Below are 22,639 nucleotides of genomic sequence, written 5' to 3'. Positions count from 1 at the left end.
AAGGTATGAATACAGTCTCAACATGCACAGCCAGTCTTCATTATTTACATTTGGAACCCAGAATTCAGGATTTGGCATCCAAGTCCACTCCTTGAAAGTGGCCGCATAAGTTGATTTGGTGTAAAGAAGGCGTACAGCACCTTGCCTTTATTAGTCGAGGCACTTGGTTCAGGAGTCAGGAAGTTATGTTGCAGCTTTATAAAACTCTGATTAGGCCTCATCTGGAGTACTGCATTTAGTTCTGGTCGCCCCATTACAGGAAGGATGTGGAGGCTTTGGAGAGGGTGCAGAAGAGCTTTACCAGGATGCTGCCTGGATTAGAGGACATGTACTATACGGAGAGGTTGGTCTAATTTTGGAGCGGCAGAGGCTGAGGGGAGACCTGATAGAGGTTTATAAAATTATGAGAGGCACAGGTACAGTAAACAGCTGATATCTTTTTCACAGGGTAGAAGTGGCTAATACTAGAGGGAATGCATTTAAAGTGAGAGGGGGAAAGTGAGAGGGAGATGTGCGAGACAAGTTTTTCACACAGAGAGTGGTGGATGCCTGGAGTGTGCTGCCAGGGGTGGTAGTGGAGACAGATATGATAGAGGTTTTTAAGGGGCTCTGATATAGGGCATATGAAGATGCAGAGAATGGAGGGATATGGACCATGTGCAGGCAGAAGGGATCATTAGCTTAATTAGTTCGGCACAGCATCGTGGGCTGCTCCTGTTCCAGCACAGTTCCTGTGCTGTACCGGTTCATTTTGACCAATCTTATCTTTGCTCAGTGGGAAATCCTGGAACTTCCAGCCAACAGTAACCTGTCATTGCACAGCACCGTTAGCAGCTGAAAGAGAACAAGCTCTGGGCTTCAGACCACAGCAGCAGTTGGCAAGGCAGCAGTACCCCTGCACAGTACACCTCAGAGCTACACAAACACACATTTCATGAGGTTGCCACCCTGCAACTTAAAAGTGTGTGTGTGGGGACACCCAAGTGCGTCTCACTCTCTAACCAGCATTCAGTTCGGACTACTTTTAACACAATTGAATTAATTGTATAAAATCATGAGGGGGCATGGATAGAGTGAATGCACACAGTCTTTTTCCCAGGGACAGGGAATCAAAAGCCAGCAGGCAAAGGTTTAAGGTGAGACGAGAAAGATTTAAAAGGGACCTGAGGGGCAACTTCACACAGAGGGTAGTACATATATGGAACAAGCTGTCAGAGGAAGTGGTTGAGGCAGGTATATTAACAACACTTGGACAGGTACATGGATTGGAAAGGTTTACAGGGATATGGGCCAAACGCAGGCAAATGGGACTTGCTTAGGTGGGCGAGTTGATCGGCATGGATGAGTTGGGCTGAAGGGCCTGTTTCCATGCTGTATTACTCCGTGGCTCTATGGTTCAAATTATATACATTAACTAAGTTAAAACAGGAATAGCAAAGCAGGTGACATGTTATAGCTGCAGTACGTGGGAGCTGATGGAGGTTACAGTAAAACTCTGTTAATCTGGCACATTTAGGACATGGGTGGTGCCGGAATGGCAGATTTTCTGGATTATTGGATGCTATTTCTATAAATGCCTCAACACTCTTTAATTCATCTTTTTGATGTTACACAGCATGATAAGTTGAAAGGCAGCATGGGAAGAAGGGTCCTGTGTGTTAGAGGGATCACAGGAACCAGCAACAACAGGGTTAGAAGGAGCTGGAACTCGGGCCCTGGTGAGTGTAAAGGGAGCATCAGAGTGTTGATGGTGGGGGGCAGGAAACTGGATCCCGAGGGAGTGGGAAGGAAGCATAAGAACCGGGGTCCCGGGTGAGTAAAATGGAGCATTGAAGCCAGGACCTGGTGAGTGGAAAGGAAGTCCAGCAAACACTACTGGTGAGCCAGATCCAGATGGTGAACCACTGGGATTTCTGAATAGTCTGAAGCAGACCATCGGAGTTTTACTGCATTTGTGACCATAAGTAAGTGTCCTTAGCTCAAGGAACTTTGGTTCAAAGTTGATAGGATTCATTTCCTATGATGTATCAAAGAGGGAAAAGTTACCTGGAAACTTTGAAGCAGGAGTCAGTCACACCCTTTGATTAAGTACTGCAGAACTGGTCAGTCAAGGGGGTCAGGAGCAAGTGAGGTAGGAATGGGGTTGAAGAAAGTAGCACTGGAGGAGTGTCCGCCCTTGCATTTGCCAACAGGTGCGGAGACCAGTGTGCTAGTGAATCAATTAACTGAGGTGGTAGACAAGCCTTTAAACTAAATAGTTGGGGAGAAGTTTCTGGTGAGGGGCAATTTAGAATATTAAAGATGAAGCATGAGTTGATGGTGCAGGGTAGTAAAGCAGAGTCTGTCAGGAGGTACAAAGCATGCAAATATACCCCCAGGAGAGTCAGAGCAGGCAATAATGGCAAGATGACAAAAGTGAAGGTTCTTCATCTGAATACATTTGTAAGAAGAGAGGTGAATTAATAAGAAGTAAAAAAAAGGCTCTGGTCCAATAGCCATTGTAGAGACATGGTTGCAAAGTGACCAAGGTTGGAATTAAATATTCCAGGAAACTTAACTTTTAGAAAGAAAAGGAAACGGGTTAGCCCTGATTTAAAGGATGGTATAAAGGCAGTGGAGAGAAAGGCTCTGGCTTGGAAAATCAAGAAGTAGAACTGGTTTGGCTCGAGTTAAGAAACACCAAGGGTCAGCAAGCATTGGTGGGAGTTGTTGATGGTTCCCCAGACAGCAGTGGTTATGGAGCACATCATATAAATCAGGAAATTAGAAGCACATATAATTAGAGTAGTACAATAGTCATGGGGGACTTTAACACTAAATTATTAGTAACAATGCAGAGGCTGAATTCGTGGAGAATACAAGAAATGTTTTTCCAGATCAGTAGAGTCACCAAAGAGAGATAGGCTGTTTCACATGGAGACACAAAAGACTGAGATGCTGGAATCTGGAGCAACAAACAGCAAAACAATCTGCTGGAGGAACTGAGCAGAGTGAGCAGCATCTGGAGGGTGGGGAGGGGAATCGTCAATGTGCCTTTCCCCCTATAGATGCTGCTCAACACACTGAGTTCCTGCAGTAAATTATTTGATGCTCCAGACCATCTTACATCTAGTATTGTACAATGAGAAAGGGTTAATTTATAATTTGGTGGCTAAGTGGCCTTTAGGGAAGAGTTCTATAATATAATAGAACTTCATGTAGAGACTGAAAGTGATGCATTTTAATCTGAAACCAAGGTCTTAAATCAAAACAAAACAAACTACAAGAGCATGTGGTAGATTAAATGGCATGACAGGAACGAGGCAATAGCCAACATTTAAGGAATTAATAGATAGTTTATAGCAAATATACATCCATTTAAGGCACAAAAACCTAATAGGCAAAGTGGTCCAACTGTGGTGAACAAGAGAAGTTAAAAATAGTATTAAAACAAAGGAAAAAGCTTGTAACTGCCAAAAAGAGCAATAAACCTGAGGACTGGGGAATTTAAGAAACGTTAGCAAAAGAGGATCAAAAAATTGTTAAGGAAAGAGGAAAATGTGAACGCACTCTTGAAAGAAACAATAAAACAAACTAAAGTTTTAAAGACATTTAAAAGGAACAAATTTACAAAAGTTATGTGGGGTCCCTTACAGACTGTGACAGACGAAATTGCACTGGGGAATAAGGAAACGTAGGAGAAATGAAATAGATGTTTTGTGTTGGTGTGGAAAAAGATACAAACGAATTGAAAGGAAATGGCAAACTGGAAGTAATTGCAATGAAAAAAAAATAATAAGTTTTGAAACAGGTGTCAATGGAGACAGTGGATGCACTTGTCATCTTCAAAATAGCCCACAGATTCTTGAATGGCTCCCTCGGGTTGTGAGGCGACAAATGTTATCTCACTACTTATGAAAGAAGAGAGAGAGTAAAAATAGAAGTACAGACCAGTTAGTCTGACATCAGGAGTAGGGAAAATGATTAAGAAGTGACTGCAGGGCATTTAGAAAAACAAAATGATGAGTGGGCAGGATTACCATTTATGAAAGGGAAATCATAGTTGACAAATCTATTAAAGTTTTCTGAGGTTGTAATGAACTGAATAGATAAGAGTGACCCAATGGATGTGGCAACTGTCATGAGATCTTTGATGAGGTGCTGCACAAGAGGTTATTAAAAATGAGTGCACATGGGACTGGGGATAACATACTGGTACGGTCTGAGGATTCGTTAAGGGACGGAAAAGAAAAAACAAGAATAAAAATGGACGCTGTGACTTGTGAGGTGCCACATGGATCCCAGACGTTCACAACCTTATCAGTGGTTTGTATGAGTCGACAAATTGTCCTGTGTTCAAGCCTGCTGATGATACAAAACTATGTGGCAGTGTTGGCTGGGTGGAGGATGCAGAGAGGTTTCGGAGGGATCTGGACGGCCTAAGTGAATGGGCAGGGACATGGCCGATGGAACATAATAGAACAGAGGACAGTACAGGACAGGAACAGGCCCTTCAGCCCACAATGTGGTGCTGAACAAATTTAATTAGTAATCAAATGCCCAACTAAACTAATCCCTTCTGCCTACACAATGTCCATATCCCTCCATTTCCTGCACATTCATGTGCCTATCTAAGAGCTTCTTGAATGCCACTATCATACTTGCCTCCACCAGCACCCTTGGCAGCGCATTCCAGCCACCCACCACTCTCTGTGTAAAAAACTTGTCCCGCACATCTCCTTTGAACTTAGCCCTATCACCTTAAATGCATGCCCTCTGGTATTAGACATTTCAACACTGGGAAAAAGATACCAGCTGTCTAGTGTATCTATGCCTCTCATAATCGATCAGATCTCCCCTCAGCCTCCACCGCTCCAGAGAAAACAACCTAAGTTTGTCCAACCTCTCCTCATATCACATGTCCTCTAATCCAGGCAGCATCCTGGTAAACCTCTTCTGCATCCTCTCCAAAGCCTCCATATCCTTTCTGTAATGGGGCAACCAGAATGGAATGCAATACTCCAGATACAGCCAAACTAGAGTTTTATAAAACTGCAACGTAACTCCCCAGCTCTTGAACTCAGTTCCGTGACTAATAAAGGAAAGCATGCCACACGGCTTCTTTACCACCCTATCAACCTGTGTAGCTTACATAATGAGGAAAACTGTGAGGTAGAAGGTACACTTTGGTAGAAAGAATAGAAAAGCAGAGTATTTTTAAGTGGTGAAAGATTAGAAGGTCTTGGTCTTCAGAAGGAACTTGGTGTCTTTGTACACAATTCAGTGAAAGTTAATGTACAGGTTCAGCAAGCAATGAATCAGTCAATGTTTTGTGGCCTTTATTGCAAGAGAATTTAAGGAAAAGAGTAAGGATCTTCTCAAGAAATTACACAGATACTGGTGATATCCCATCTGGAATATTGTGTACAGGTGTGGTCGTCCTATCTAAGGAAGGATGGACACGTAATTGGAGTGCAGCAGACCTTCACCATGTTGATTCCTGAGATGGTTAGTTTGTTCTACAAGGAAAGTTTAAGCAACAGCCTAAACACTTTTGAGTTTAAAAGAATGAAAAGTGATCCCATTGAAACATACAAAATTTCTTACAGGCTTGACAGGGTAGATGTGGATTTGATGTTTCCTCTGACTGGGGTGTCTGCAGTCAGACAGGGGTCATGGTCTCAGAATAATGTGTCAATCACTTATGTCTGAGATGGGAAGACATTTCTTTAACCAGAGGGTGGTGAATCTTTGGAATTGTCTACCAGACTGGCTGTGGATGCTCTGCTGCTGAGTATACTTAAGACAGAGATTGATAGATATTTGGATATAAAAAATTCAGAGAGTTAGTGCAGGAAATTGGGGCTGAGGTAAAAAAAAATCAGCTATAATCCATAGAAGAGTAGCATTGGGATGAGAGTCCATATCACCTATTCCTGCTTCTTCTTCTCAAGTTCTTACCTTCTTATATTGGTTGGAACAATGGGTGCTCTATGAGATACAGCCAGAGCCAAGTCCATGGCATCTGTTGGTGTGGAGGAGCAGGGCAAGGAAAGCTGCAGTCATAGGGGGTTCGGTAATTAGGAGGGCAGAAAACAACATCTGGGCTTGCAGACATGATTGGTGTCAGGGGAGGGGTGTCTGAGCAGCAGCAGAACATTGTAGGATGGGAGAACAGTGAACGTTTGGGGTCACGGTGTATATTTGTGCCAAAGATGTGGACGAGGTTCTAGAAGCAGATTTTAGAAGCTCCTGTCTAAGGAACATGGGAACACAAGTCTCTTCTTTCCTTCCTCCTCAGCTTAGTCCTCCCCTCCACAGGAAACAAAGGGACATCACCTCTCCATCAGGTGGAAGGAGGCTCCATCCTATCTCAGGGTCTTGGCAGTCTGCAGTCTGGCCCATAAGGCTCAATCAGCTTTAGTTAAGCATATGAGTGTGCCTGGTGGGTTAAGGTAAATGTGTTTATTCACCAATGAAACAACGGGAGAGCTTAGCGGGGAAAAATAACCAGCAAAATAACAATCAGAAGATGTGAAGAAGGTAATAATAAGGGATGAAGGGAGCAGTGTAATTTTATCAATAAAATGATTACAAAGGGGACTTTGGTGCACTTTATGTTATCCAATTGTCATTTTATATACCTTTATTTGACTGATTTTTTTGGTGGAAACATATATGCATATATAAGTTTACATGAAATTCTGTATGGCCTCTGTCATATGCTACTAATGAGTATGATGCCTTGACAAAGCCCTAATCTTGCATTGCTTTAACTGTTATACTTCAGATAAATCAGAGCAAGGAAGCAGGTCGATACTGAGTGTAACTGGAGCCTAGAATAAGGTGGAACATGTATCAGGTAGGGGTAAATCAGGGGAAGTGTGAATTAGATATGGGTATTGTTTTGGTGGGGTGTAACTTGGTAGGGGACAGGCATAAATGGGAGAATGTAAAGTTGGCAAGAGATCATGGTGGGAGGATGCTAAAATAGGTGGATGGGGAGTAAATGCAGGGCTAACTGAGGTGAGGATATACAAGGTAAAGTAAATCAGAAAGGGAAACATTATGCTTTGAATCAAAAACTAAGTTGGACTTGGGGTAAATCAGGAGGATGAAAAGTAAGGGATAAATCGGGGTTGGATATGTTAAGTCTTGTATGAATCCAGGTAGACACAATCAGCAACTGTATTTCCTTCTGAGCTAAAAATATGTTCGCTGTTTGCTCTGAATCAGACTAATACTTCCTCTGTTCTCACGATTTGTCAGGTCTACCACTCTCATTTTAACACAGCTAACACTGTTGTGGGGATATGCTCACCCAGCCTCGATGGTGTGACGCTGTTGACGTTGACTCTTCCACTGCAGGGTTTCTGGTGGCATTGCTTGTAAGCTGGTGGTTTGGTTAAAGAAGGGCATTCGTTGCCATGGCGACCGGTGATTCTGTGCATACATTGAACCACTCGCGACTGCAGGCCCCTTCCACATGTGGAGGAACACTAGAACAAAGGCCGACACTGTTACTCACGCACAGTAAATTCATCCGTTCATTGCTCACCAATGGAGAAACTGGAAAATCCTCCAAATTACATCATCTTGCATTTATAATTGCCCCGAAAGGAAATTTTCTTCTGACAAAAGGCAATTATTAGAAGACTAATGGCTCTGACTTAACACACAACCGATTAATGTAAAGAGTCAATTTGCTGATGTTAGTGGGGAGATTTTCCAAATCCCTGTGGTCGTTCCTGAGCCTTGTACAGCCAGAGAGTTGATGGGGGCTGTAACCACAGTTCAGCATTGTCTCCAAGCACCTTTCCTCATGGCTATCGGCCTGGATGGTTGATTTTTGGAATCTACCTAAAGAGTCTGAGAGTGGAAGGGAGAGGAGTTGATGTCACAAGATCACAAGATAAGGGAGCAGAAGTAGGCCATTCGGCCCATCGAGTCTGCTCCAAAGAAAAGGGGAAAAAGAAAAAAGAAATGAGAAATGGGGGGGGGAAGTCTGCTCCATGAGCAAAAAAAAGCTATTCTAACCCCAATTTCCAGCCTTATCCCCATATCCCTTGATACCTTGACTAATTAGATATCTATCTATCTCCTCCTTAAATGCCTCCAATGATCTGGCCTCCACTGCTGTACATGACAATGAATTCCATAAGTTCACTACCCTCTGGCTAAAGAAATTTCTCCTCATCTCTGTTTTAAACCTGTACCCTCTAATTCTAAGATTGTGCCCTCTGGTTCTGGATTCACCCACCAAGGGAAACAGCTTGGCCACATCTACTCTGTCCAGTCCTTTCAACATTTTAAATGTCTCTATGAGGTCCCCTCTCATTCTCCTGTACTCTAGTGAGTATGGTCCAAGAGCCGACAAACACTCATCATATGTAAGCCCTTTCATTCCGGGAATCATCCTCGTAAATCTCCTTTGAACCCTCTCCAACATCAGCACATCCTTCCTAACATATGGGGCCCAAAACTGTACACAGTATTCCAAATGAGGCCTCACTAGTGCCCCGCAGAGCCTCATCAACACTTCCTTACTTTTATACACTATACCTCTCGAAATGAATGCCAACATAGCATTCGCTTTCTTTACCACTGATCCGACCTGGTGGTTAACCTTTAGGGTATCCTGCACAAGTACCCCCAAGTCCCTTTGTACTTCTGTACTTTGAATTTTATCCCCTTCTAGATAGTAATCTGCCCATTTATTTCTGTTTCCAAAGTGTACAACTGCACATTTCTCAACATTGAATTTCATCTGCCATTTCCTTGCCCATTCTCCTAAACTATCTAGGTCTCTCTGCAACCTTCCTGTCTCCTCAATACTCTCTACTCCTCCACCTATCTTGGTGTTATCCACAAACATAGCCATAAAACCACTTACTCCATCATCCAAATCTTTAATGTACAAGGTAAAAAGAAGCAGCCCCAACACCGACTCCTGCAGAACACCATTAGTAACCGGTAGCCAACCAGAACAGGATCCTTTTATTCCCACCCTTTGCTTTCTGCCAGCCAGCCAATGCTCCACCCATTCTGTTATCCTACCTGTAATTCCATGACCTCTCATCTTGTTAATCAGTCTCTTATGCGGCACCTTGTCGAAGACCTTTTGAAAGTCTAAGTACACAACATCTACCGCCTCTCCCTTATTCACCCTACCTGCAATTTCTACAAAAAACTCCAATAGGTTGGTCAGGCAGGATCTTCCCTTCACGAAACCATGTTGGCTAGGACCTATCTTGCCTTGCACCTCTAGGTATTCCATAACCTCATCCTTGAGGATCGATTCTAATTACTTTCCCACCACCGACATCAGACTAATAGGTCTGTAATTTCCTTTATGCTGCCTCCCACCATTCTTATACAGCAGAACTACATTTGTGACTCTCCACTCCTCCAGAACCATGCCGGAGTCTATCGATTCCTGGAAAATTATCACCAATGCCTCCGCTATCTCTAAAGCCACCTCCTTCAGAACCCAGGGATGCACCTCATCCAGTCCAGGAGACTTGTCAGTCTTTAGTCCATTTAGCTTTCCTAGCACCTTCTCTCTAGTAATCTTAACTGAACTCAGTTCCATTTCTCCACAGTGAAGACCGATGCAAAATACTCACTTAGTTCCTCTGCCATCTCTTTATCATCCATTATAATCTCTCCCACACCGTTATCGATTGGTCCTATATCAAACCGTGTCTCTCTTTTACTCCTTATATATTTAAAAAGACTCTTAGTATCCTTTCAAATGTTATCTGCCAACTTCCTTTCATAATTCATCTTTTCTTTCCTAATGACCTTCTTAGTTTCTTTCTGCAGGTTTTTAAAAGTTTCCCAGTCTTCTGTTTTCCCACTAATTTTTGCTTCCTTGTACGCCCTCCCTTTTACTTTTATTTTAGCCTTCACCTCTCTCGTTATCCACATTTGTGCCTTTTTTCCATTCAAAACTTTTTCTCTTGGAATATATCTATCCTGCATTTTCCTTATTTCTTGTAGAAATTCCATCCATTTCTGCTCCGCCGTCCCTCCAGCTAGCTTACTCTTCCAATCAATATGGGCCAGCTCCTCTCTCATACCACTGTAATTTCCTTTGTTCCACTGAAATATCGATACGCCAGTTATCAGCTTCTCCTTCTCAAATTTGAAACTGAACTCAATCATGTTGTGATCACTTGTTCCCAATGGTTCCTTTACCTTTAGTTCCCTAATCACCTCCGGTTCATTACACAGCACCCAATCCAAAACAGCCGATCCCCTGGTGGGCTCATCAACAAGTTGCTCCAAAAAACCATCCCGTAGACATTCCACAAACTCACTTTCCTGAGATCTACTGCCTTGCTGGATTTCCCAGCCCACCTTCATGTTAAAATCCCCCACAATTATCTTCACGTTGTCACTCTGGCATGCTTTTTCTATTTCAAACTGCAACTTATAGTCCGCTTCCTGACTGCTATTAGGGGGCCTATATATAACTGCTACTATTGTCCTTTTACCCTTGCTATTTCTTAGCTCCACCCATAAGGATTCCACCTCTTCTGACCCAATGTCCTTCCTTCCTATTGATTTTATATCATTACTAACCATCATGGCCACACCTGCCCCTCTGCCTACCTGCCTATCCTTCCTATACACTGTGTACCCCTGGACATTCAGTTCCCAATCACATCCGTCATAAAGCCGTGACTTGATGATTGCCACAATGTCGTATTTATTAATATATAGTAGTTCCACTAGGTCATCTACTTTATTCCTAATGCTACGTGCATTTAAATATAGTACACTTAGTCCAGTATCTGCTACTGATTTTGTTGTACTTCTATTGTTCAGCAAATTATCCTGACTTTTCACCTGCCTGTCCTTCTTACCATCCTCACTACATGCTATCTTGGACATGTTTCTATATAACTCATCCTATATCCTAACATCCTGTATCCTAACATCCTGATTTGTTGTACTTCTATTGTTCAGCAAATTATCCTGACTTCTCACCTGCCTGTCCTTCTTACCATCCTCACTGCACACTGTCTTGGACTTGTTTCTATAAACCTCCTCCCTCACCCTAACATCTTGTATCCTAACATCCTGGTTTCCATCCCCCTGCCAGATTAGTTTAAACCCTCCCTGACAGCTAAATTAGACATTCCCGCCAGGATATTGGACCCTTTGGAGTTTAGGTGTAACCCATCCTCAGCGAATAGGTCATGCATCCCCCAAAAAAGGTCCCAATGATCCAGAATTCTGAAGCCCTGCCCCCTGCACCAGTCACTCAGCCACGCATTCATCTGCCAGATCTTTCTATTCTTTCTACCGTTGGCACATGGCACAGGTGGTAATCCTGAAATTACCACCCTTGAGGTCCTACTTCTCAACTTTCTCCCCAACTCCTTGTATTCCTCCTTCAGGACCTCTTCTCTTTCTCTACCTATGTCATTGGTACCTACATGTACCAAGACTTCTTGCTGATCACCCTCTCCCCTCAGATATCAGTCATCATTAACCTAGTTGATTCTGTAATTGCATTATTATGGATTAATTTCAGTTGTATAGTCAGTGTCATCGTGATGTTTGCACAAGCACTCGTTATTTAAGCAATGAAAAAGGGAAGACTAAAGGACAATGTTAATTCTTTACGTTAAATTCATCAGCCTCCCAGTGGAAGGGAGTACAAGTCTGAAATAGGACCATAGCAGTCCGATATCAATCCTCAGCCCGTCTTTCTGCTGACACTGCCTCCTTGCAGTGAGTGTGGGATTGATGAATTAACTCTTGGAACTAATTTCTAAACACCAGCATCCACAGGGATTGATTATGGAAAACCCCAAGGGACTGAAGAAAGCATGTGAAACTGGGGGACCCCAAAATAAATTCATACATTCACGAAATAAGTCCATACATTCACATGTTTCCAACAGCAGCTGTGAATAAAATAATGCACATAGAATAATACCTGGGCATTGGACCAGGAAGCTTTTCATAGGAAAATAAGAAGCTTTTAAAAGCTTTGTATAGCAATATTTTATTTGGTACGGACACTAAATGAACACATCTTTAACTGCTTCTCATAAATGCTGTCAGTTTATCCTCATGTTTTCTATCTGAATGTAATGTGCAATGATCTGTGAGAGAAAGTGATGGCAGACTGGACAGGTTTAACAATCTGAGTCCAACAGGCTCCAGACTTGCACTCCACTGGATTTGATTCTGACATGCACCTCTCTTTCCAAAAAACTAATATGAGGAAAATGGTAAACCCCAATCCCAGGGTAACACACTGGGATCATGGTTGGTGCTGCCCTGGATGGCTGATTCAGTTTTATACCTTTGATGGTGGATGTCTGGAATGTGTTGCCTGATAAGGGTGCTGGAGGCAAATTCAATGGGGGCTTTTAAGAGGGGCTTGGATGAGCACATGAATGAGAGGAAAATAGAGGGATACGGGCATTCTGTAGGTAGGAGGGATTAGCTATGTTGGCACAACTTTGTGGGCCAAAGGGCCTGTTCTGTGCTGTACTGTTCTATGTTCTATGTTCTATAATCATCCAGCATGACCACTCACAGGTAGGTTAGAACATACAACATAGAACAGTACAGCACAGGAACAGGGCTTTCGGCCCACCATGTCTGTGATGAAGACGATGCGGAATTAAATTAAATCTCTTCTGCCTGTACATAATCAATACCACTCCATTCCCTGCACATTCATATGTCTCCCGAAAAGCTTTTTAAACGCCACTATGGTGTCTGCTCATACGTTGAGACGTCTGCTTGGGCTACACACTGCTGCACTGGAACCTGGCACGTATCTCTGCCCTCCCTGCTGCTCTGCCTCTCCCTCTCCATGATTGAATGGGGTCACATGCAAACAAAAAGAGGGGCAGTCAGCAGCTTCCATCACGTCCAGAAGGAGGCGATGGGAGAGACCGTAGGATCTGGTGGTCCGACAACTCATGGCGCAACTGCTCTAGTTCTGCACTCACTGGGCCAACCAGGGTACAACGCCGAGCGCCCCATCTCAGCGCTGAGTGGCTGCTTCACATGTCCCCATCCCATTGACCACCAAACCTCACAGGCAGCCTCTGCCCTCTGAGCCATGGGTGATTCATTACTACGAGTGCCAGCAGTGGCCAGAGGTTCACACAAGCTAGCCACACAGCTGGCTGTCAAGCATCTCTTGATATATAAAGTTATACAGCACGAAAACAGGCCCTTCAGCCCAACTCATCCACGCTGACCTAGGTGCCCACCTAAGCTAGTCCCATTTGCCCACGTTTGGCCCGTATCCCTCTACAAACCTTTCCTATCCATGTACCTGTCCAAAAGTCTTCTAAATGTCATTATTGTACCTACCTCAACTCCTTCCTCTGGCAGCTCGTTCCATATACTCACCACCCTCTGCAAGAAGAAGTTGCCCCTCAGGTCCCTTTTAAGTCCTTCCCCTCTCACCTTACACCCATACCCTCTAGTTTATAGTTCCCTTTCCCTGGGAAAAAAGACTGTGTGCATTCACCCTATCAATGCCCCTCATGATTTTATATAAGGTCACCCCTCAGACTCCTATGTTCTAAGGAAGAAAGTCCTAGCCTGCCCAACCTCTCCCTTTAACTCAGGCCCTTGAGTCCTGGCAACACCTCTGTGGCGGTCCCCCTCAAAAACCGATATCTCATTTTAGATTCGGTTGGAGAGGATGACCTGATAGAGGAAGACCTCAGCAACCGGGACCTTGGCACCGTGCCTGGTACTGTGGTCCAGCGGAGGAAGCGAAATGCAGTGGTTATTGGGGATTCTATAGTAAGGGGTACGGATAGCAGATTCTGCGATAGCAACAATGAGTCTCGGATGGTGTGTTGCCTCCCTGGTGCCAGGGTACAGGATATCACGGACCGTGTCCAGAATATTCTGAGGGGAGAGGGTGAGCAGCCAGAAGTCTTGGTACATGTAGGTACCAATGACATAGGTAGAAAAAGAGAAGAGATCCTGAAGGAGGAATACAAGGCATTAGGGAGAAGGTTGAGAAGTAGGACCTCAAAGGTAGTAATCTCAGGATTACTACCTGTGCCACGTGTCAGTGATAGGAAGAATAGAAAGCTCTGGCAGATGAATGCGTGGCTGAGTGACTGGTGAAGGGGACAGGGCTTCAGATTTTTGGATAATTGGGACCTTTTTTGGGGGAGTCATGACCTATTTGCTAAGCATGGGTTGCACCTAAACTCCAAAGGTTCCAATATCCTGGCAGGAATGTTTAATTTAGTTGTAGGGGAGGGTTTAAACTGATCTAGCAGGGGGATGGAAACCAGGATGTTAGGTTACATGATGCTAAGGTAAGGGAGGGAGTTTATAGAAACAAGTCCAAGGAGGATGGCAAGAAGGACAGGCAGGTGAGAAGTCAGGACAATTTGCTGAATAATAGAAGTACAACAAGTCAGGATGTTAGGATACAGAATGTTAGGATAGGGGATGAGGTATATAGGAACATGTCTAAGGTAGTATGTAGTGAAGATGGTAAGAAGGATAGACAGGTGGAAAGCCAGGATAATCTGCTGAACCATAGAAGTACAACAAAATTAATAGCAGATACCGGACTAAACATACTATATTTAAATGCACGTCGCATTAGGAATAAAGTAGATGACCTAGTGGCACAACTACAGGTTAATAAATATGACATTGTGGCAATCATCAAGTCATGGCTTTATGACGGATGTGATTGGGAACTGAATGTCCAGGGGTACACAGTGTATAGGAAGGATAGGCGGGTAGGCAGAGGGGGAGGTGTGGCCATGATGGTTAGTAGTGATATAAAATCGATAGAAAGGAAGGATATTGGTTCAGATGAGGTGGAATCCTTGTGGGTGGAGCTAAGAAATAGTAAGGGTAAAAGGACAATAGTAGCAGTCATATATAGGCCCCCTAATAGCAGTCAGCAAGTGGACAATAAGTTGCAGTTTGAAATAGAAAAAGCATGCCAGAGTGACAATGTGAAGATAATTATGGGGGATTTTAACATGAAGGTGGATTGGGAAATCCAGAATGGCGGTAGTACTCAGGAGAGGGAGTTTGTGGAATGTCTAAGGGATGTTTTTCTAGAGCAATTTGTTGAAGAGCCCACCAGGGGATCGGCTGTTTTGGATTGGGTGCCGTGTAATGAACTGGAGGTGATTAGGGAACTAAAGGTAAAGGAACCATTGGGAACTAGTGATCACAATATGATTGAGTTCAGTTTCAAATTTGAGAAGGAGAAGCTGATAACTGGTGTATTGCTATTTCAGTGGAACAAAGGAAATTATAGTGGTATGAGAGAGGAGTTGGCCCAAATTGATTGGAAGAGTAAGCTGGCTGGAGGGACAGCAGAGGAGAAATGGAAGGAATTTCTACAGGAAATAAGGAAATTGCAGGATAGATATATTCCAAGAAAAAAGGTTTTGAATGGAAAAAAGGCACAAATATGGATAATGAGAGAGGTGAAGGCTAAAATAAAAGCAAAAGGGGCGGCATACAAAGAAGCAAAAATTAGTGGGAAAACAGAAGACTGGGAAGCTTTTAAAAACCTGCAGAGAGAAACTAAGAAGGTCATTAGGAAAAAAAAGATGAATTATGAAAGGAAGTTGGCGGATAACATTCGAAAGGATACTAAGAGTTTTTTTAAATACATAAGGAGTAAAAGAAAGACACGGGTTGATATAGGACCAATTGATAACAGTGCAGGAACTGTTATAATGGATGATAGAGAGATGGCAGAGGAATTGAATGAATATTTTGCATCAGGCTTCGCCGTGGAGGACATCAGCAATGTGCCGGTTAGTCAGGAGTCTCACGAAATGGAACTGAGTTCAGTTAAGATTACTAGAGAGAAGGTGCTAGGAAAACTAAATGGGCTAAAGACTGATAAGTCTCCCGGACCAGATGAGGTGCATCCCCAGGTTCTGAAGGAGGTGGCTTTAGAGATAGCGGAGGCATTGGTGATAATTTTCCAGGAATCGATAGATTCCGGCATGGTTCCGGAGGACTGGAGGGTCACAAATGTAGTTCTGTTGTATAAGAAAGGTGGGAGGCAGCATAAAGGAAATTACAGACCTATTAGTCTGATGTCAGTGGTGGGAAAATTATTGGAATCTATCCTCAAGGATGGGGTTACGGAATACCTAGAGGCGCAAGGCAAGATAGGTCCTAGCCAACATGGTTTCGTGAAGGGAAGATCCTGCCTGACCAACCTATCGGAGTTTTTTGAAGAAATCACAGGTAGGGTGGATAAGGGAGAGGCGGTAGATGTTGTGTATTTAGACTTTCAAAAGGCCTTTGATAAGGTGCCTCACAAGAGACTGATTAATAAGATGAGAGGTCATGGAATTACGGGTAGGATAACAGAATGGGTGGAGCATTGGCTGGTTGGCAGGAAGCAAAGAGTGGAAATAAAAGGATCTTGTTCTGGTTGGCTACCGGTTACTAGTGGTGTTCCGCAGGGGTCGGTGTTGGGACCGCTCCTTTTTACCTTGTACATTAACGATTTGGATAATGGAATAAATGGTTTTGTGGCTAAGTTTGCGGATGACACCAAGATAGGTGGAGGAGTAGGGAGTATTGAAGAGATAGGAAGGTTGCAGAGGGACCTAGACAATTTAGGAGAATGGGCAAGGAAATGGCAGATGAGATTCAATGTTGAGAAATGTGCAGTTGTACACTTTGGAAACAGAAATAAGCGGGCAAATTATTATCTAGGAGGAGAGAAAATTCAAAGTACGGACGTACAGAGGGACTTGGGGGTACTCATGCAGGGTACCTTAAAGGTTAACCACCAGGTCGGATCAGTGGTAAAGAAAGCGAATGCTATGTTGGCATTCATTTCGAGAGGTATAGTGTATAAAAGTAAGGAAGTGTTGATGAGGCTCTACGGGGCACTAGTGAGGCCTCATTTGGAATATTGTGCAGTTTTGGGCCCCACATCTTAGGAAGGATGTGCTGACGTTGGAGAGGGTTCAGAGGAGATTTACGAGGATGATTCCAGGAATGAAAGGGCTTACGTATGAGGAGCGTTTGTCGCTTCTTGGACTGTACTCACTGGAGTACAGAAGAATGAGAGGGGACCTCATAGCGACATTTAAAATATTGATAGGAAAGGACAGAGTAGATGTGGCTAGGCTGTTTCCCTTGGTGGGTGAGTCCAGGACCAGAGGGCACAATCTTAGAATTAGAGGGTACAGTTTCAAAACAGAGATGAGGAAAAATTTCTTTAGCCAGAGGGTGGTGAATTTGTGGAACTCCTTGCCACATACAGCAGTGGAGGCCAGATCAGTGGGGGCATTCAAGGAGGAGATAGATAGATATCTAAATAGTCAGGATATCAAGGGATATGGGGATAAGGCCGGAAATTGGGATTAGAATAGGCTTTTTTTTCTTTCCACCATTCCCCATTTCTCATTTCTTTTTTCCTTTTCCTTGGAGCAGACTCGAAGGGCCAAATGGCCTGCTTCTGCTCCCTTGTCTTGTGATCTTGTGAACATCCTTGTAAATCTTCTCTTCACTCTTTCCAACTTAATGACTTCTTTCCTACAACTAAAGGCTGACCAAAACTGCACACAATACTCCACGTGCAGCCTCACCAATGTCTTGTACAATAATGCTATAAAGACCCATTTTTGCTGATTCCATTGGCACTGTTGTTCTTGGGAATACATCCTGAGTGCCAAGTGAGGTACCTGTAAAAAATGGTCTTCCCTAAGAGACACAAGGGTTGAAACATTGACTCAGGTTAAAAGGCAGACTGTAAGTTTGTTGACGAGGGACTCCGAAGTAATTTGGGAGTACAGAAGTAGATTACCTTGTACAAGACAGGCTGCAATGTTTACCCTTAGATGTATCAGAGCTCTGTGACATTTAATCTAATAAATGCAGAAGGCTTTGTCTGCTTAGTTCTTCATTTGAAATAAGTCTGTCACCACTTTCTTGCCTGTGCAGGACTTGCTAATGATAATGGGAAAAAAAAATTGCTGTTGTATCATGAGTGATGAAAGCAGAATGCTAATTAAAAAATAACCAGACAGTTATCTGTAGTCTGTAAAGGCAGAGGTATAGGTTGCTTGTAAAATGTAACAGCTTGAGTGTTTTTCCTAATGTTTTAGTGGCGACTGTTTCTGATACATAGAGCTTTTTAATAAGTGCTGTTATGATGCATAAGCATCATCTGGACCCAAAGGTCCTTGAGTTATTGATGCTGAACAGCTTAAATCTCAGGAGAAATCCTGTTCTTTTACTGCTGATTTTCTATCCCAATTCCTCCTGCTGTTCTCCAGAGACTTCAGCTTATTGGCCCCTCTCCTGCCCAGGTATAACTTAACCCAAAGTTCATACATCTATCACCCTTGCTCCTCCTACATTATTTCCTGCTTTCTGTACACCTCTAATTCAACATTCTTTCCTCATGCATAAATCCCTTTGTAGCCCTGCCTTTGTCCTTCCAATTTTCACCCTCCACCTCTCAACTCTCCCTTCCTCCAAATATGGTCTTCCCCACAGAAACACTAGCACTACACAAACAGCCATCACCTGCCCATACTCTGGAATTCCTCTCCTAATCCCTGCTGGGACCCCCTTTCCTCTGTGTTTTTTTTAAAGATTCTGCTTAAAAGTTACTTCAAGCAATCATTTGGTGAACAGTGATTTCTAATGGTTTTAGATGCAAACCCTATCAATCCTGTGTCTACCTTTTTCTTGCCTTTCCTCTCTGTACCTCTCTTTCAGTTTATGCATTGTCCACCTCCACTTGACAACCTTGCATTTTACACTTGCCTGGTCTGTGATAAAATTTCGTCCCTGCCTTCATCGCACTTCCTAAATGAATCCCATCGGTGCTCCTGAGAATTCCCAACCACTTGCTTTGTTAAAGCTGTTGTGCATCAGCGCTGAATGAGTCAAGATTCTGTGCTGAAAATGCTCGCTGTAATATTCAACAATAACACCATTAATTTAATCACACCAGATTGCCAGTTACTTAGTTACATCCTAAATGTTCAGAACTTTCATCCTTTACCAAACTCTAGATATATCAGGGAACATTATTTTATATCCCCTCTATGATTTGAGGTGATTCTCCTAATATTAATCTTTAAGGTCATTTACATTGTCTCTGCCTCTGAAATTCCATCACACATCGATCTCCATCCATCTCTTCCACTCTTCTCATCTCAAACTGACTCCAGGTAAGTGATTCCTCAATCCAAAGCTATTATAATGGACATGGCTTCTTACTTCCCGAACAGGCAGTCCCTGCCGCAACAAGCTGCTCCCACCTGACCTTCTCAATTAAGCTAGGTCACTGCCCCAGCAACCTGCACCTCAGCACCTTCAGTTCCCAGTGCATCCCCTTCCTTGACTTACTCAGTGCTTGCCCTACTATGTCTATTTGAGTATCTGTTCCACCATTCACAATCTCTGGAGACCCAATGCACTTCATAGCCAGTGAAGTCCTTTCAAAATGCAGTCACTGTTGAAGGGTTCGAAATACAATGTGCATGCTAAAGTTCCACAGTCAGCAATGAGGTAAGGGTCTAGATACTTTGTTTTACTTGTTGCCTGGGAGATGAATGGGAGCCAGACACTGGGGAGAACTCTCCTGTTCTTCTATGATCCTTGATAGCCACCTGAGGTGGGAGATAGAGCCTCGAGTTAATGTCTGATCCAGAAGTCAAAGTCAAAGTCAAGTTTATTATCATATGCACAAGTACATGTGTGCACAGGTGCAATGAAAAACTTACTTACAGCAGCATCACAGGCACATAGCATCATATAAGGAGCATTCACAAGAAAAACATAAATTAAACATAAATTTAACACAATTTTTACAAGAAAGAACACAATTAGGACAAAAAAACAAAGTCAAATTCACGCAAAGTGATCAAAGTGGTCATAGTGTTACTAAACTGCAGTGATTAAGGTTGTGCCAGTTGGGTCAAGAACCGAATGGTTGAAGGGAAGTAGCCGTTCTTGAACCTGGTGGTGTGACCAACTCATTGCTGAGGATTATTGCCTGACTGTGCACTCCGGACTTGTACTTCTTCACTCCCTGAAGAGTTCAGACCGCGCGCATCAATGATATTGTTGATTTTTCGCTGAATTTCAAGGTGCACATTTCCCCCATGCATTTTGCAGTTTGCTATTTCAACTCCGAATGGACCTTTTCCCCATTGTAAGATCTCTGGGTCTAGATGTCTCAGCAAAGGAAAGCTTTGAAAGATGTAAAGGTAAAGATTAGGGGCGGCACGGTAGCGTAGCAGTTAGCTCGATGCTATTACAGTGTCAGCGATCGGGGTTCGATTCCCATCGCTGTCTGTAAGGAGTGTGTACGTTCTCCCGTGTCTGCGTGGGTTTCCTCCGGGTGCTCCGGTTTCCTCCCACATTCCAAAGACATACGGGTAGGTTAATATGGGTTTAAAATGAGCGGCGCGGATTCGTTGGGCCAGAAGGGCCTGTTACCACGCTGTAAATAAAATTTTTTTAAAAATTAAAAATTCATTTCCCAGACAGGGTATGTTTGGCAATACTTCTTGAAACAAGCTATGAGCATTACTGGTACACCACACCAGAGAGGAAGTTATATAAAGACAAGCACTCAGCAAGATGGGGATAGATATAAATGGACATTTTGTGAGGAAGGTAATTATAGGAAAGCAGCTGAGAACTCTGGTTGGGTTTTTCTGTTTTGTTGTTATTCCTCTGTCCTTCTGTCATCATTCACCGTTTCCATTAACACCTCCTCCAGACAGCTGCGACTCACAAGCCCCCCTCAGCTGGCACCACCATTCGTTGCCTCATTCAGTCTCTCATGCTTTCCACCCTATTCCCTCGTTCTCTCCAACAGCACGTCTCCCTAAACCCCGGACTTCTGCAGCTGAAGACGTTTGATTTCTGTTTTCCCATTTCTGACGAGAGGTCATCAGCTTGAAACATTGGTTCTGTTTCTCTCTCTCTACAGATGCTGACTGACCTGCTGACTATTCCGTCTGGGTAGTCTGCAGCCCAGTGGTATGAACATTGGATTTTCCAATTTCAAGTGACCCTTATCTCCTTTGTTCCTCTCTCTCTCTCTCTCCTTCAAATCCACCCCTGCCCATTTTTTCTCCCTTTCCCATACCCCCCTCAGCTCCTCCATCACCCAGTTTGCACCCCCTCCCCAGTTCCATCCACCTAATACCCACCACCCACCAGATCCCCTCCCACATCTCATTCCATCAGCTCTTTCTCTCTCCCCTAATGGTTCCTATTGTCATTCTCCTTACTTATCAGATCCCAGAGTTAGTTGCCTTTGTGTTCCTGCTCATCACGCTCCAGCCTCTGTCTCCACCTTCACCCTTCCTCCCCCCTCCCCCAACCTGGCTTCATCTGCACCCCCCCCCCCCTTTTTCCTTATTTTCCCCTTGTCTACTTCCACCTATCACCCACCTGCCTCTGCCTCCCAACTCCACCCCTCCCTCCCCACCCCCACCTGGCTTCATCTGCCCGTCATTCCTCACCCCTCCTCGGTCCACCAATCGCCTACTGGCCTGTCTCAACCGTCCCCCTCCCCACTTTATACCGGCTACCCTCCCTCTCCACTCTCCACTCTCCATCCTGATGCTGGGTCTTGACCTGAAGTGTCAACAATTCCTTTCCCCCCACAGATTAGGCCGGATCTTGGGCTCCAAAATGCAAAGCAGAGGACATTCCTGTTGTCCCAAGGGAACTTTACCTCATGATCCCATCTGAAATTAGCTTCACACCCTTGAATTCTCTGCACTCTTGGTTAAATAAAAATGAATCAGCCCTAATCTGCTCCAAGGTAAACACTAATAGAATTTGTATCACTCCCCACACACACACAAGTGTACCAAAATCTTTCTATTGGGCAAGCTTTCTCCTAAGTTACCCAACAGAGGGCTTGGAAGCTGGAACCACCAGACTCATCAACTACTTCAAGCAAGAGATTCTTACCCAGATGTACATTCTTGGCCATTAGCACATGTTCCACCTTCTTCTGCTCGCAGATTCCATCACCTTCAGTCCTTTGTCACTTCCACCTCTCATCTCTCAGCTTCTGACGCCTTTCCCACTTTCCTCTCCCCCATCTGCCCATCACCCCTTGCCCTTCACCTGGATCCACCTATCACCTGCCAGCTCTTGCTCCACCCCTTCCGTCCACCTTTATACTGGCTCTCTCCGCTCTATCTTTCTGTCCAGACGAAGGGTCTTGACCCAAAAGGACGACTGTCCATATCCCTCCATAGAGGCTGCCTGACCCACTGAGTTCCTCCAATGTTGCATGTGTTGCTGTAGCACTAATTATCCTTTACAGTGGCGGTGCAAGCTGTATTCTGCTTCCACTGACTTCAGTTGAAAAAGGAAGGAATATAATGCCCTCCTGTTTCTACATAGCAGATGTAGTGCTACCCACTTGAGAAGAACACGCTTGAATGCCCCATAAGGTAGGTTCCACCTTCCACCAGGCAACTTCCTACTGCCTCCAGTAATTACCAACACCCCCTGAAATCCCTCCGACTCACATGCTCGTCTCTTGTACACCTTGTTCAATGGATGAGGTTCCATATAAAGTGTGAAGGAAGCCTTGGACGAAGAGGTCCATGTCACGGAGGGAAGTTTCTATTTGAGTGATCAATAGAAGCAAACTTCC

At 43.9% G+C, this 22,639-nt stretch overlaps 1 protein-coding gene across 1 annotated transcript in view; it reads right to left on the bottom strand.

Moving 5' to 3' along the window:
- adamts17 (ADAM metallopeptidase with thrombospondin type 1 motif, 17) overlaps positions 1–22,639 on the bottom strand; it is a 357,749-nt gene that overhangs the window by 2,145 nt on the left and 332,965 nt on the right. Inside the window, 1 exon segment of the mRNA XM_052040638.1 lies at positions 7,301–7,478. Coding sequence (XP_051896598.1) covers positions 7,301–7,478 — 178 coding nt within the window.

The sequence above is a fragment of the Pristis pectinata genome, chromosome 28 (genome assembly GCF_009764475.1).
Source record: "Pristis pectinata isolate sPriPec2 chromosome 28, sPriPec2.1.pri, whole genome shotgun sequence".
Classification (NCBI taxonomy): Eukaryota; Metazoa; Chordata; class Chondrichthyes; order Rhinopristiformes; family Pristidae; genus Pristis; species Pristis pectinata.
The sequence above is the reverse complement of the archived record's forward strand: the minus strand, read 5'-3'. Positions and strand labels throughout refer to the sequence as shown.